Below are 12,180 nucleotides of genomic sequence, written 5' to 3' on the forward strand. Positions count from 1 at the left end.
CAGACATGCTTGCCTCACACCGTCAAAAATAAAAAAGTGATGTTCGGTTTGTTTTATTGATCGGAAGTTACAGTGTCCAATCCATTTAGCCTAATTGTAAAAAGATCAGCTTTCACACGTTTTCGCTTTGGTTTTTATGGATGAAACCCTTTAGGCATCATGCGCGTGTGATCCTAAAATCTGGGGAGACCATTATTAGTTGACCTGCACAAGCATCCATTTCACGTTTTTGCATACGAAGACGTTTCAAGCATGTTGATGTATTAAAATTGTCTCTGGGCAAAATGGCTATGAAATAGAATTCTAGAATAGAATGGTTAAGCTAGGCTAGAATGTAGTTCCCAGTTTGGATTCGGTGATCTGTATCCTAGAGCATGAACTACTGTAGTCTAAACCTGATGTTTAGCTAAACCCCAGTGTAGCCCAGTTTCCGAAATTAATTTTGCAGACCAACTATGTATTGGCACAAACTTTCCAATTTAATTAATAGGCCCATTTAGGTTTACAATATTCTTCCTTGAGCTAGGAGGCAGCACGGTGCTGCAGCGGTATAGCACGTATCACGGCGGTCTCCGGTTTTCGCTCACAGCCAAGCATGGGTTAGGGTTAGTTTCTCGACTGTCTTGATGTAAATATTTGGTTCAAAACGTGTCCTTTATGTGTTTTTCTTTACTATTTTTGACATTTAAAGGAAATGCGTTTTTTAATTGTTTGGAATTTTAAAAACCAATTAAGACACGTCCAAAGACATTAAGGTTAGGTCAATTGGAGAGTGTAAATTGCATGTAAATATGAGCGTGCGCGTGAATGGCGCGTGTGCCCTGTAACAGATTACGACCTGTCCAGGGTGTATTCCTGCCTCTAGCCCACTGCATGCTGGGATAGGCTCCAGATTTCCTCCCCCCGCGCGACCCCGACCAAGATAAGCGGGTTAGATAATGGGTGGATGGATGGGTGGAACCTTGAGCTAGACTACCTAATTATTGCCGCCTGGCCGGGTTACCCGGGTCTTTGTAATGATCGCAAGCTTGCTATGTAATATTACCTCATATTCCCCTTCTATCACTTTTATGCTGTTGGCTTCACAATGCCTCGCTTCTCTTAGTTTCTCCATGAGTCTGGCTTTAAATAGAGGCCGTCTCTGTTTCCACATAATCTGCTTCATTCATACACTGTGGGTTGCACAGTGGATCTTGACACAGTTCCCTGCTTTCAAGGTGACACAACCTTGCTGTTCTGCCCAGGTTCCATCGATCAATGCTGGGATTGTTTTCACAAAGCTTTTATTTATTGTATCGGGGATATAAAACCAAGTGACTGACAACACAAAACAGTTTGTTTTGTTGAGGCAGGTAAACTGAGGTAAGCAAATATAGGCTAATGCCTCCTGCCTAAAGCTTATAATTAGGGTTCTCTTTGTGCTGTGACGGTCATCATAAAGGCTGGTGAATTCCCCATAGGCTGCATCAGCTTATAAAAATATTTTACATTTCTGTACAGTTCAAGGCAGGAAACGTTTTATACAATGAGAATGAAAGACCTGAAACTGCACCTACCATACCCTTCAAAATTATTTACACTTTGATAACGATTAACAAAGAAGGCTCTGTAAAATAAAGCAATGAACAGCATTATATTTCCAGAAATGGAGAAGTATATTATTTCATACTAATAGATTTACTCTGAGAAGAAAAGGTATGATCACAATTATTCACACTCAGAGTTTACTTTTTAAATCCAGAAAAAATAAACCAGCATTGATATGCTCATTTTTAATTTTGAAAAAAATTAATCTAAAAATTTAAAGAACTGTATTGTTGCCTCTCATAGTGTCCTGTTTCACCTGGGGAATAAAAATGAGGTAACACACATGTAAAATCCAAGTGTCGTCCTTCACCATGGGAAAAGGCAGAGAACTGTCAGAAGACAAAGGCTTGTTGATCATCACAAGTCAAGAGATGGTTTCAAACAAATACATGCATAAAAAGTTAAGATACCATTTTTCACTATTAAATTTATAATGAGGACATTTAAACCCACAGGAACAGTGGCAAACCTGCCTCGTAGAGGACGTGTGCATGTTATCTCCATAGTTGAAAAGGTACAAACTGTATCTTTAAGTGTCCAAATCAGCCATCAAGCAATAGGCCGTGCCAATAAACCTCTATTGACGAGAGGGCCTTATGGTAATCATGGACTCCAGCAAGCACTGAGACATCTTGGCCAAAAGCCTGGTTTCCTCTGCCAGAAAGCTCAAACTTAGCCACACATGAATGTTTCAGCAAGACTATGATCCCAAGCATGGCTGAAATTCAACCAAGAAATAGTCATCTGACCACAAAATTAACATTTTACAATGACCATTTCAGTCTCCAGACTAGAATTCAGAAATTTGTGGTTTGAATTGAAGAGGCCAGTCCACAAGCACAGACTGAAAGATCATTAAATATTCTGCTTGGAGGAATGGTTAACCCCCCCCCCCCAATATGTTAACCAATATCATGAGACATCAGACATGATGATTCAGTGAGAAGTGTGATGGGAGTCTGCACAAAGGAGCAATAACAATCCTGCTAATAATTGTGACACTGGAAGAAAATGTATTAAAAATTCATTATATAATTTAAGAAAAGTGCTATTTTCATCTATTGCATTTAATCATTATTATAGTAGAATATTTTCCACATATTTGATTACTAAAATATAGCTTAGTACATCTTTATTTTATTTAAGGAAGTCTTTTTTTAATGAATGTTTTTCAAAAGTGTGAACAACTGTGGTACGGTACAGTATTGTATATTTGGCTGACTTCTGCAGGGTCAGGCCATAGACAAAGCTTTGGTAGGCTAGTAAAGACCACAGAGGGATTAATGCACTAACGCATCTTGCCCTCCAGAATGAAAGAAATGTTTAATGATTATTGTTTCAGCTGCAGTAGTAGCGCCACCTAATGGAGAAGTAGTGAGTAACATTGCAATATCATTTGGGGCAGTCTTTTATTTTAAGAGTTCATTGAAAAACTTTGACCAGGCATTAAGATTTTCGTATTTTCAATTTTTTTCATAAATTAATACTTAGCGTCATGTTGTGTGTCTCATGCTTATGATAGATAATAATTCCTATAACCAGTAACCAGTGTTTACAGGATGCATGGGCTGTGTTTCTCAATCCTTGAAGACTGCCACTGGCTAAAAAGGTAAGATAGTCATTTTTTGTCTCAGGGAAAGGATCAGACTTCAGAAGGAGGATATCCCAGATTTAACAGTTTAACTAAATTAAGAAGTAAAGTATCAGAAGACTACCGGCCCTCAAAAAAAGATAAGAGCAACTCTTCCTCGGAGCGTGATCAGACTGTGTTGGCAAGAAAAGTCCGTCAACAACTACATAGAGAGGGCTTTTATAGTAGGGTTGCAGGGCATAAACCCCTAATTACAAAGACAAATGCACATTTGAGTGTACAGTGGTACAAAAACCAAAAGCAGTGGTCTACATGGGGAAAAAAGTGATATGGTCAGATGAGTCATCCCTCACCATATTCTTGATAAGTAGACGAGTGCATGTGTGGCATACACCAAGAGAATGGTACAGGCTTGAATGCTTGACCCCTATCTTTTGGAAGAATAGTGTTCCATTCCTCCAGTAGAGTTCCAGAGATTTGTAGAATCTATGCCAAGGCGCGTTGAAGCTGTTGTGGAGACTTGAGGCGGCCCAACACCTTACTAAGACACTTTACGTTGGTTTTTCCTTTAATATATCACCCATTTATATGTATGTATGTATGTATATAAACATATAGATATGAAAAATATACATATTAACCTAATATTCAAGTATCAGCCTTATTTGCCATTTGCCAAAAAAGCATCAAAATCACACAAAAAAAATGTATTGAGCTGGAAAGTGTGAAGCAAACTCAGTACAGTTTTATTAAGTGAACTTACTGACAGAATGTTCCATCCTGTAAGTACTACCACAAAAGTCAAAGGCCAGTTATACCTATGATAGACACATACAGCATTCCCTTTTAACAATACCATTGAAGTGACTTTTTTCAGCCTTTCTCTGATAATGTACCCCTAATATCTCATATTCCAGCACTATGTAATCCTCCTCTTAAAGGCCAGCATCAGCATTTACGTTCTTGATTTAATATTTGATTTATATTGCAATATATATCCCTGTGTACATATTTTCATTCATCCTTACAAATGTATTGCCTATTTTTTTTTCCAAAAATTGATCTCCATTTATAGCTTGCTCTAGATTTGTAATAAGAGAGCACATGTAAATGAATATCAATAAACTTGACATTTTAATTACTAGGAATGTTCCTCGACTGCATGGTAGTGCAGTGGAAAGCGCTGTCACCTCATAATACGAATCCTGGCTTTGAATCTCAGCTTGGAGCCTTTCTGTGTGGAATCTGCATGTTCTCCCCGTGTTCACGTGGGTTTCCTCCGGGTACTCCGGCTTCCTCCCACAGTCCAAAGACATGCAGGTAGGCTAATTTGAGACTCTACATTGCCCATAAGTATGAGCGTGTGAGTGAATGGTGTGTATGTCCTGAAATAGATTGGCGGCCTGTCCAGAGTGTATTCCTGCCTCGCGCCCAATGCATGCTGGGATAGGCTCCAGCACCCCCTGCAACCCTGTCGAGGATAAGCGAGTACAGATAATGGATGGATGCATGGATGGAGGAAGGTCCTTGGATGGATGGATTTATGGATGGAGGAAGGTAGGAAGGTCCCTGGATGGATGGATGGATGGAGGAAGGTCCCTGGATGGATGGATGGATGGAGGAAGGTCCCTGGATGGATGGATGGATGGATGGAGGAAGGTCCCTGGATGGATGGATTTATGGATGGAGGAAGGTCCCTGGATGGATGGATGGATGGAGGAAGGTCCCTGGATGGATGGATGGATGGAGGAAGGACCCTGGATGGATGGATGGATGGAGGAAGGTCCCTGGATGGATGGATTTATGGATGGAGGAAGGTCCCTGGATAGATGAATGGATGGAGGAAGATCCCAGGATGGATGGATGGATGGATGGAGGAAGGTCCCTGGATGGATGGATGGATGGAGGAAGGTCCCTGGATGGATGGATGGAGGAAGGTAGGAAGATCCCAGGATGGATGGATGGATGGATGGAGGAAGGTCCCTGGATGGATGGATTTATGGATGGAGGAAGGTCCCTGGATAGATGAATGGATGGAGGAAGGTCCCTGGAAGATGTTTGAGTGGATTGTGTTTGTAAAGCCCTGGAACTGTGGCGGAATGGATGGAGGAGAGTGCCCTGGATGGAGGATTATATTGACTGGCAGGAATGATTCCAGGAGAGATGGATTTGGAGGAAGGTCCCTGGATGGATGGATTTATGGATGGAGGAAGATCCCAGGATGGATGGATGGATGGATGGAGGAAGGTCCCTGGATGGATGGATTTATGGATGGAGGAAGATCCCAGGATGGATGGATGGATGGATGGAGGAAGGTCCCTGGATGGATGGATTTATGGATGGAGGAAGGTCCCAGGATGGATGGATGGATGGAGGAAGGTCCCAGGATGGATGGATGGATGGATGGAGGAAGATCCCTGGATGGATGGATGGATGGATGGAGGAAGGTCCCTGGATGGATGGATTTATGGATGGAGAAAGGTCCCTGGATGGATGGATGGATGGAGGAAGGTCCCTGGATGGATGGATTTATGGATGGAGAAAGGTCCCTGGATGGATGGATGGATGGAGGAAGGTCCCTGGATGGATGGATGGATGGAGGAAGGTCCCTGGATAGATGAATGGATGGAGGAAGGTCCCTAGAACAGCCCCATATGTTTGAGGAACTGAAAGACATTGTGTTCTGTAAATGCCTCCATGCTGCGTTACACCAGTGTGGCCGAGAAGAGCAAGGCAGGAGAGCTGGGCTGCCGGGTCAGAAAACATCTAATGCGCAAAAGCGGACTTCTAAATCATTCCTCTGCTCACATGGCCCCATGGGGACACTGTCATTTCAGCAGGCAGAGATCAGAGATCTTTGCAGCATTGATGTCTGCAGGATTTCTCAGCCATTTGACTTGAAGAGCTTCCACCTAATTTTTCCATATCAAAGACACCCTGAATGAACCTGAGAGAAGAGAGATTAATTTTACTACTGTGTTTGTATTATTTATTTATTTATTTTTTACGGAGAAACTCTGACAGAGATGCATGAAAGGAAATAGTTCTGAACCCCAAAAACCAGTCAGTAAGGTTAAAAAAAGAACTTCCCCATGGGGAAAAACACTCAAACAGCGGGGAGGAACAAACTCCTTTGTGGGAATAAATCGGAGGAGGAACCAGATCATAGTGCACCCATCCTCACTGGGTGGTCTGGTCCAATTTTAAACTAGGGCATAGCGAACAAATAATCAATAAATACAAAGTGCTAAAGAAAGATACAATTTCAAGAACCATCTATTGCCCTGCAGTCAATAGGCCTAGTATTTTCAAAACATGTACTGTTTGCTGTTGCTCAAATTTTGTACTTTTCATTTTTCAAATGATCAGATAAATGACCCTCTTCTGTACTAAAAAAACGCCCCAAAAAACCGAGCCAGAGGAACCTGTCAACATAGCAACAGAAGAGCAGATGGCGGGGTTCAGATGATAAAACGAATCTAATTTGACATCTTGTTGCCGGTTTGCAGATAATGTCTTGGCTTGTGTGGTGCATCATCTGTATCAACGAGCATCAGAAAATGAGCCAGTTTCTAATGGAGTCACTAAATCTGCGCGTGGCAGTGTTGTTATTTATGCCACAAAGGACGACCGCAATGCCGAACGCTCTTAGTTTATCAGTTTCAGCGCTGTCCAAGTACATTGAGCCCCCGAGAGGCCCGTACTGCTAATGCTGTATTGTTTATTCACATTGATTTTGTACACTTCTTCTTTGTTTTTAGTTTATTTTAAGTTCTATAAATACTTGATTATAAAGAAAAAGGCACAAACGCGGGAACAAAGTTGTCCTAACACAAGAGGGCACTGTTTAGTATGTTCTCATTTGGCCAGATTGCCCGGTGACTCACCAACAGATGTGCACTGACTTTCAACGTCGTCGGCGATGGTTGTCACCGCTATTTACGTAGTTGGATTGGCCCCATTGTTTCCTAAAATGTTTTTGGTTGTTGACTCGCTTTGCTTTCCGCTTTAGAATAAGTGAGGCATGCCTGTAGCTTAAAGAAATGTACGATATGGAGTTTTAACAATTAGTTTATAGATTATACGATATGGAGTTTTAACAATACGTTTATAGATTATAGAGTTAAATATAGACTTAGTTAAAATCGTCCAATATGGCAATATTTTGTGAAAGGCAATAGCCTACACACAACAGACAACTCTCACATTTTAATCTGTGGTGGTATTGGAGTAACAGACTTCCTTGCTTTTGTCCTGCTAATAGTATTGTCAAACCCGCCACTAAGTGTTTGAAATCCAAGTGCTGTTAAAAAACAGTTGCGCCAAGTGGGAGGCCGGCCTGGTTTTCATTGTAGTTACAGGCAAAGACAGCGACTCGATAATAATACTGCTGTTAAGATTGTGGAATGGAACACTTTTTTGGGGTGGGGGAGGCACTGCAGACGTAGGCTATGCTATGCACATGGCCAAGCATGATCACCGTCCTGTTGAGATGCTTATTTTCACTGAAGAGCCTAAGACTAAAGACTGGTAGAATACGCATTCATAATAGGCTACTGCATAACACACTAATGTCTAGATAAATAAACCGCAACTGCTCTTGAAGTTCAGGTGGCCAACACGGATTCGATCCTTCTGCGGTCTTTCAAAGTCCCTTTTCTCCAATTTAAGAAAAGCGGGGTTCACAGCCCCCGCCTCTTTAAATTATAAGACAGAAGACAACCCGCCCCGAAGGACAGCCCGTTCGTACTGGGAGGGGGATACCGCCTCCACCGAAACCCAACACAGTTCCATTCCCTGTGCAGGAATATTCAACCCAGACTGGAATATCGCTCGACAAGGCTATCCTATCGACAGAATCCCCTTCAGTAGCCTATTTCAAGACGTTTCTATGCAGATCGGCTCCAGGTGTTGATAAATACGATCGGCTTTATCTCTTTAACCGAAACATACTGAAGGATTTAAACAAAGATCCTCAAGTCAAGGTGATACAATCTTCATACGTGACCATTATTTTGATGTCGCTGAAGATCAACACTTGAATATGTGACTGGATGGATGCTATAGCCTACCCGAAAGACGACATGTTTGAACAGCTGAATTACAAATCTAACTGACTAGAAATAGCCTGTAACAGTTCATTATATAACTAGCAACGCGCTGTCAAATTAACGAGGTAAACGCAAACCGAATGGTCTCTTAGATGAGAGAGAATCTCAGGTGGATTCCTTTTACAAGACGAAGGCACATTAACGGGAATCGGATCGCTTTCGTAGAGTACAGCTCTGGACATTTTCCCCCCTACTTTCTCATGTTCACGATGCAGTTCCGGACAGTACAAGATGTAAAAGTTGTGGATGTGGAGAAGAGACGGAATCCCTCTAAGCATTATGTGAGTACAGTGTCACATCCAGACCAAAGATTGTGGAGAGGGTTGTTACCTCTGCACGTAGCAGTAAAACCGTGTTGCCTTGCCATAAGGTGTCATGTTCAAAAATGGACTTAACGCCATTAAGTATACTGGCTCGATGTCTTCCAAGGTGAAGTCTACAGTGTTTGCCTGGATTTGCACGCCACATATAGGCCACAAATATTCTCTGTGTATGTGTAATAGGGTAAAGGACCATTTAGTACAAAACATGCAATACTTTTTTTATTCTGTTATGCGCGTTTTTCCATCATCTGCATGCCTTGTTAATGCGTAATGCTCATTCAGCGCCACTTATATGGGATCTGGTGTGCCCTTGCCTTGAGTTGGTTTTTTCTTCTGTCGCTACATTGTAAGATTAGACGTAAGTAATACATAACGTTCAAGTCCGTGTAGAGAACGACAGAGAGCAGATCCTCGCGGGCAGGCTGTGTGACCGGCTGTGCTCTGGTAAGGAGGAAGTGGGCAGTAATGAAGACAGGCAGCAAATTAAATATACCAACTATAGGTCATGTGCCCCACTGCTCAACTGATCCTATAAACACCAGCAGGGGTACAGAGCTCTGTTTACAAGAAGAAGGTGTGTGTGTGTGTGTGTTTATGCATGTGCGTGTGTGCGCGCGCGTGCGTGTGCGTTTGTGCCTGTCTGAGCTAATGTGTGTCTGTATGTTTGTACGTATGTATGAATATATGTAGTATTTATTATTGGATTCACATCACTGGGATGTCCGTAGCCCACCTCCCAACCAGGATCCAACCCCAATAATCCTGATCTGATGCTTTATAAGTCATAATGGCTCTGTTCCAATTAATTCACATTTTCTCCTGTTGGATGGTGCAATGTAACCCTAAGATGGAAAAATTGTGTTTATGCAATTTCATGTTCTCACAACATGCTATGGCTATAACCGTCTCAGATGTAATGTCTTGTAATAGCACTGCACACTTGTCTGGTGATTGGTACTGCAAGACTCAAATACTTAGAAAAAGCAAATGTGTTTGACTCTGCTGCGTATACCATCCCTCTTTCTGTGACCTTTTGCTGATGAATTGCAGGATTAATCTTTGTTCCCTGTCAATCTTATCAGTATTGTTTCAAATACTTGGTAGATGGTGACTTTGACTGATAACCTGTGCAATGGCATTGATTTTTCCTGTCCATGGGAAGATTTCTCGTATGAAGCAATGGAAAGCTGATTAGAGGCTGTCCAGGACATTTTCAATCAAGCCCAGCTTTGCAGAGCTCAAATCGTTCAGTTGCCTCTCCCAATGAATAAGTAACTGAAAACTCCATTTGAACCTCAGTCATGATTTTAAAAGTGAAAACACCCAAAAGTGTCCGATAGCTGCTCTGTCAGCACCCACCCCCCTTCTTCTCTGTTCCCAGATAAAAGTGAGAGAGTCTTCTCCCTCTCTCCCGTGCCTGTGCAATAGTCGAATTTCATTAGTTGTGACTCGCCATTAGAAAAACAGCTGGAAGTGCTTAGTGGAGAAGCGGAGCCAGAATCCTTTGCCTTTGCAAACACAGCTCTAACGGCCGCACTGGTGAGTCCAACTCGCAGCCACGGAGAACACACTGCAGACAAACAATGTATCCTTTAACAGACTGAGCGCTGGAATAGAAGACGTGCAGTCCCAAAAGAAAGATCCCCCCCCTCCGCCCCCCCCTCCTTGTGGTCAGTGAAACGAACTGTGCTCATTAAGCCCAGATTATTCCCGTATGCGTGCTTTACCTGGCCCTGAAACTCAGTGCGCCTGACAGGGAGGCTTCGGCTCCTGGCGGCGGCAGCTTTGGCGGAAGTGCTAATGAGCTTCCCGGTTTCGCCGCTGGCCTCGTAACTCTGCGAGCGGGTCGGGGTCCCGCACGGCCCGTCCACCTTTCCGCCGGCGGGCCCCCCGCGGAACGCTCCCGTTTCTGACCGGGCCCCGGAGAGGGCCGGAACGCCGAAGGCTGTAATTGGAGCTTTTACGGGAGGTTGAAGGGGAGGGCTCTGTTTGCCGGGCCGGCATTCTCTTACCGGCTCGGCCGCGCAGCCGGGAAAGGCAGCCGGGCTCCAGGGACGGGCGAGTCGGCGAGGTGGGTCTGGCGCTCACGTCCGCCCCGGTGATGTCATCGTGAAGTCTGCCCGGTCCCTCTGGATACGGGGGAGACGAGGCTGGTTTGTTTAAAGGGATAGTTCACTTTCAGGGGTCTTTTTGATATTATTTCAGTGTTAGTCTATGCTTGTGCGCAATGAGGGATATTTCATATGCTGTGTCATGTGACCAGCGTGCAATGGCGTGTATAGGGACACTCAGGTAGGCATCCAACTTCTGGAGGCATGACATCACTGCACATCCTGTTTTGCTGTTACCTGAATTGAATTTTCTTTCTTTAGACCACAAAGCCCCTGGATGCCACAGTACCAGCCATTGAAAAGCAAGCAGGTCATCAGAAACTTAGAAATAAATATATAAAATATGCTTCATCGTGCACAAAATCTGTCCGCATCAATCAAAAACATAAAACTAAAACAAAAAAATACATCAAAAAGACCCCAAAAAGACCCCAAAAAGAAGAACAAACCTGTTAATGTAGAGTTTTTAGCAAGAACAGACTAAAGGTCTTGGTATTACAATGATTTCTTTAGAATCCGCCTGTCTGGTGCAGGAGCTGTTGTCGGGTATTTCTTGCATGGGTGAAGACGGCTTCGGACAGAGCGGTGGTGCTCTGACAGCTGAGCTTCTCCGGGCGGACGAGATCGCGTGTGCTCGGCCTGTTCTGTGAAACAGACGTGTACAGCACGGTTCTGCGCTCGACTTGAAAGGACTTGTCCTGATGTGCGAGCTCTTCCGCCCCCGGGGCTGCCAGGAATAACACCACAGAAATGAAGTGCTTCTGCGGGGATTGACTGACTTTGCCAAAACGATCGTCCAAAATCTTATTTTCGTCTCAGGAACTACCTCCTCGTTTCAGTTCTTATTTTACCTTCGTTTAACCCGTAGGCCCCGTGAGATTAAATCTTTTTTCAAGGTCTGGTCAAGATATTATCCATAAAAAAACATACAAAGAGTGGCATGTCAAAACCAACACACTGCTACAGAGGCATTTAAACTTATACACAAGCTTTTAGCAGACACCCTTATCCAGAAAAAAACAAAAACAAACTGGGATATTTACATAAGTTGAACATGGTCTATATAAGAACAAAATGGCAAAGCATTGTTGACATTATTAATGACTGTTCCTCACTGGAAAGGATAGAATTGATGCAAGGCAGAGCTGAGTGCTGAATCTAATTGCAACATGATTTGGCCTCAGCTGAAATGCAAGGGAATGCTGCATATTTTGTTTTGGACCTAACAGTTTTTCAGTTCATTTCCAACAATGGTCAAGTGCCAGATGCAATAAAAAAGAAAAAAGTAGTGCTTTTAGAAAAATGTTCTCACAGTTAAGGAACACAAATATTGGGTGTAGATTGAAAAAAGGATTGAGAATTGTTATGTAGTCCAGTCCTTTGATCCTCACTTTCGTAAATCGCACTGGCTGAATGACTAAACTGTACATTGTAGTTGTAAATGGATTAATACTGGC

General features: G+C 43.0%; 1 protein-coding gene across 4 annotated transcripts in view; it reads left to right on the forward strand.

Moving 5' to 3' along the window:
• Positions 1–7,904: 7,904 nt before the first annotated feature.
• Positions 7,905–12,180, forward strand: part of LOC135244678 (SH3 and PX domain-containing protein 2A-like) — a 109,911-nt gene continuing 105,635 nt past the window's right edge. For 2 of the 4 annotated variants that reach the window (XM_064317163.1, XM_064317165.1), the window contains exon 1: positions 7,905–8,570. In XM_064317163.1, coding sequence (XP_064173233.1) covers positions 8,382–8,570 — 189 coding nt within the window. In that variant the 5' untranslated portion in view covers positions 7,905–8,381. The remainder of the gene's footprint in view (positions 8,571–12,180) is intronic. The other 2 variants (XM_064317164.1, XM_064317166.1) reach the window with 1 other exon arrangement.

This window comes from Anguilla rostrata, chromosome 18 (genome assembly GCF_018555375.3).
Source record: "Anguilla rostrata isolate EN2019 chromosome 18, ASM1855537v3, whole genome shotgun sequence".
Lineage (NCBI taxonomy): Eukaryota > Metazoa > Chordata > Actinopteri > Anguilliformes > Anguillidae > Anguilla > Anguilla rostrata.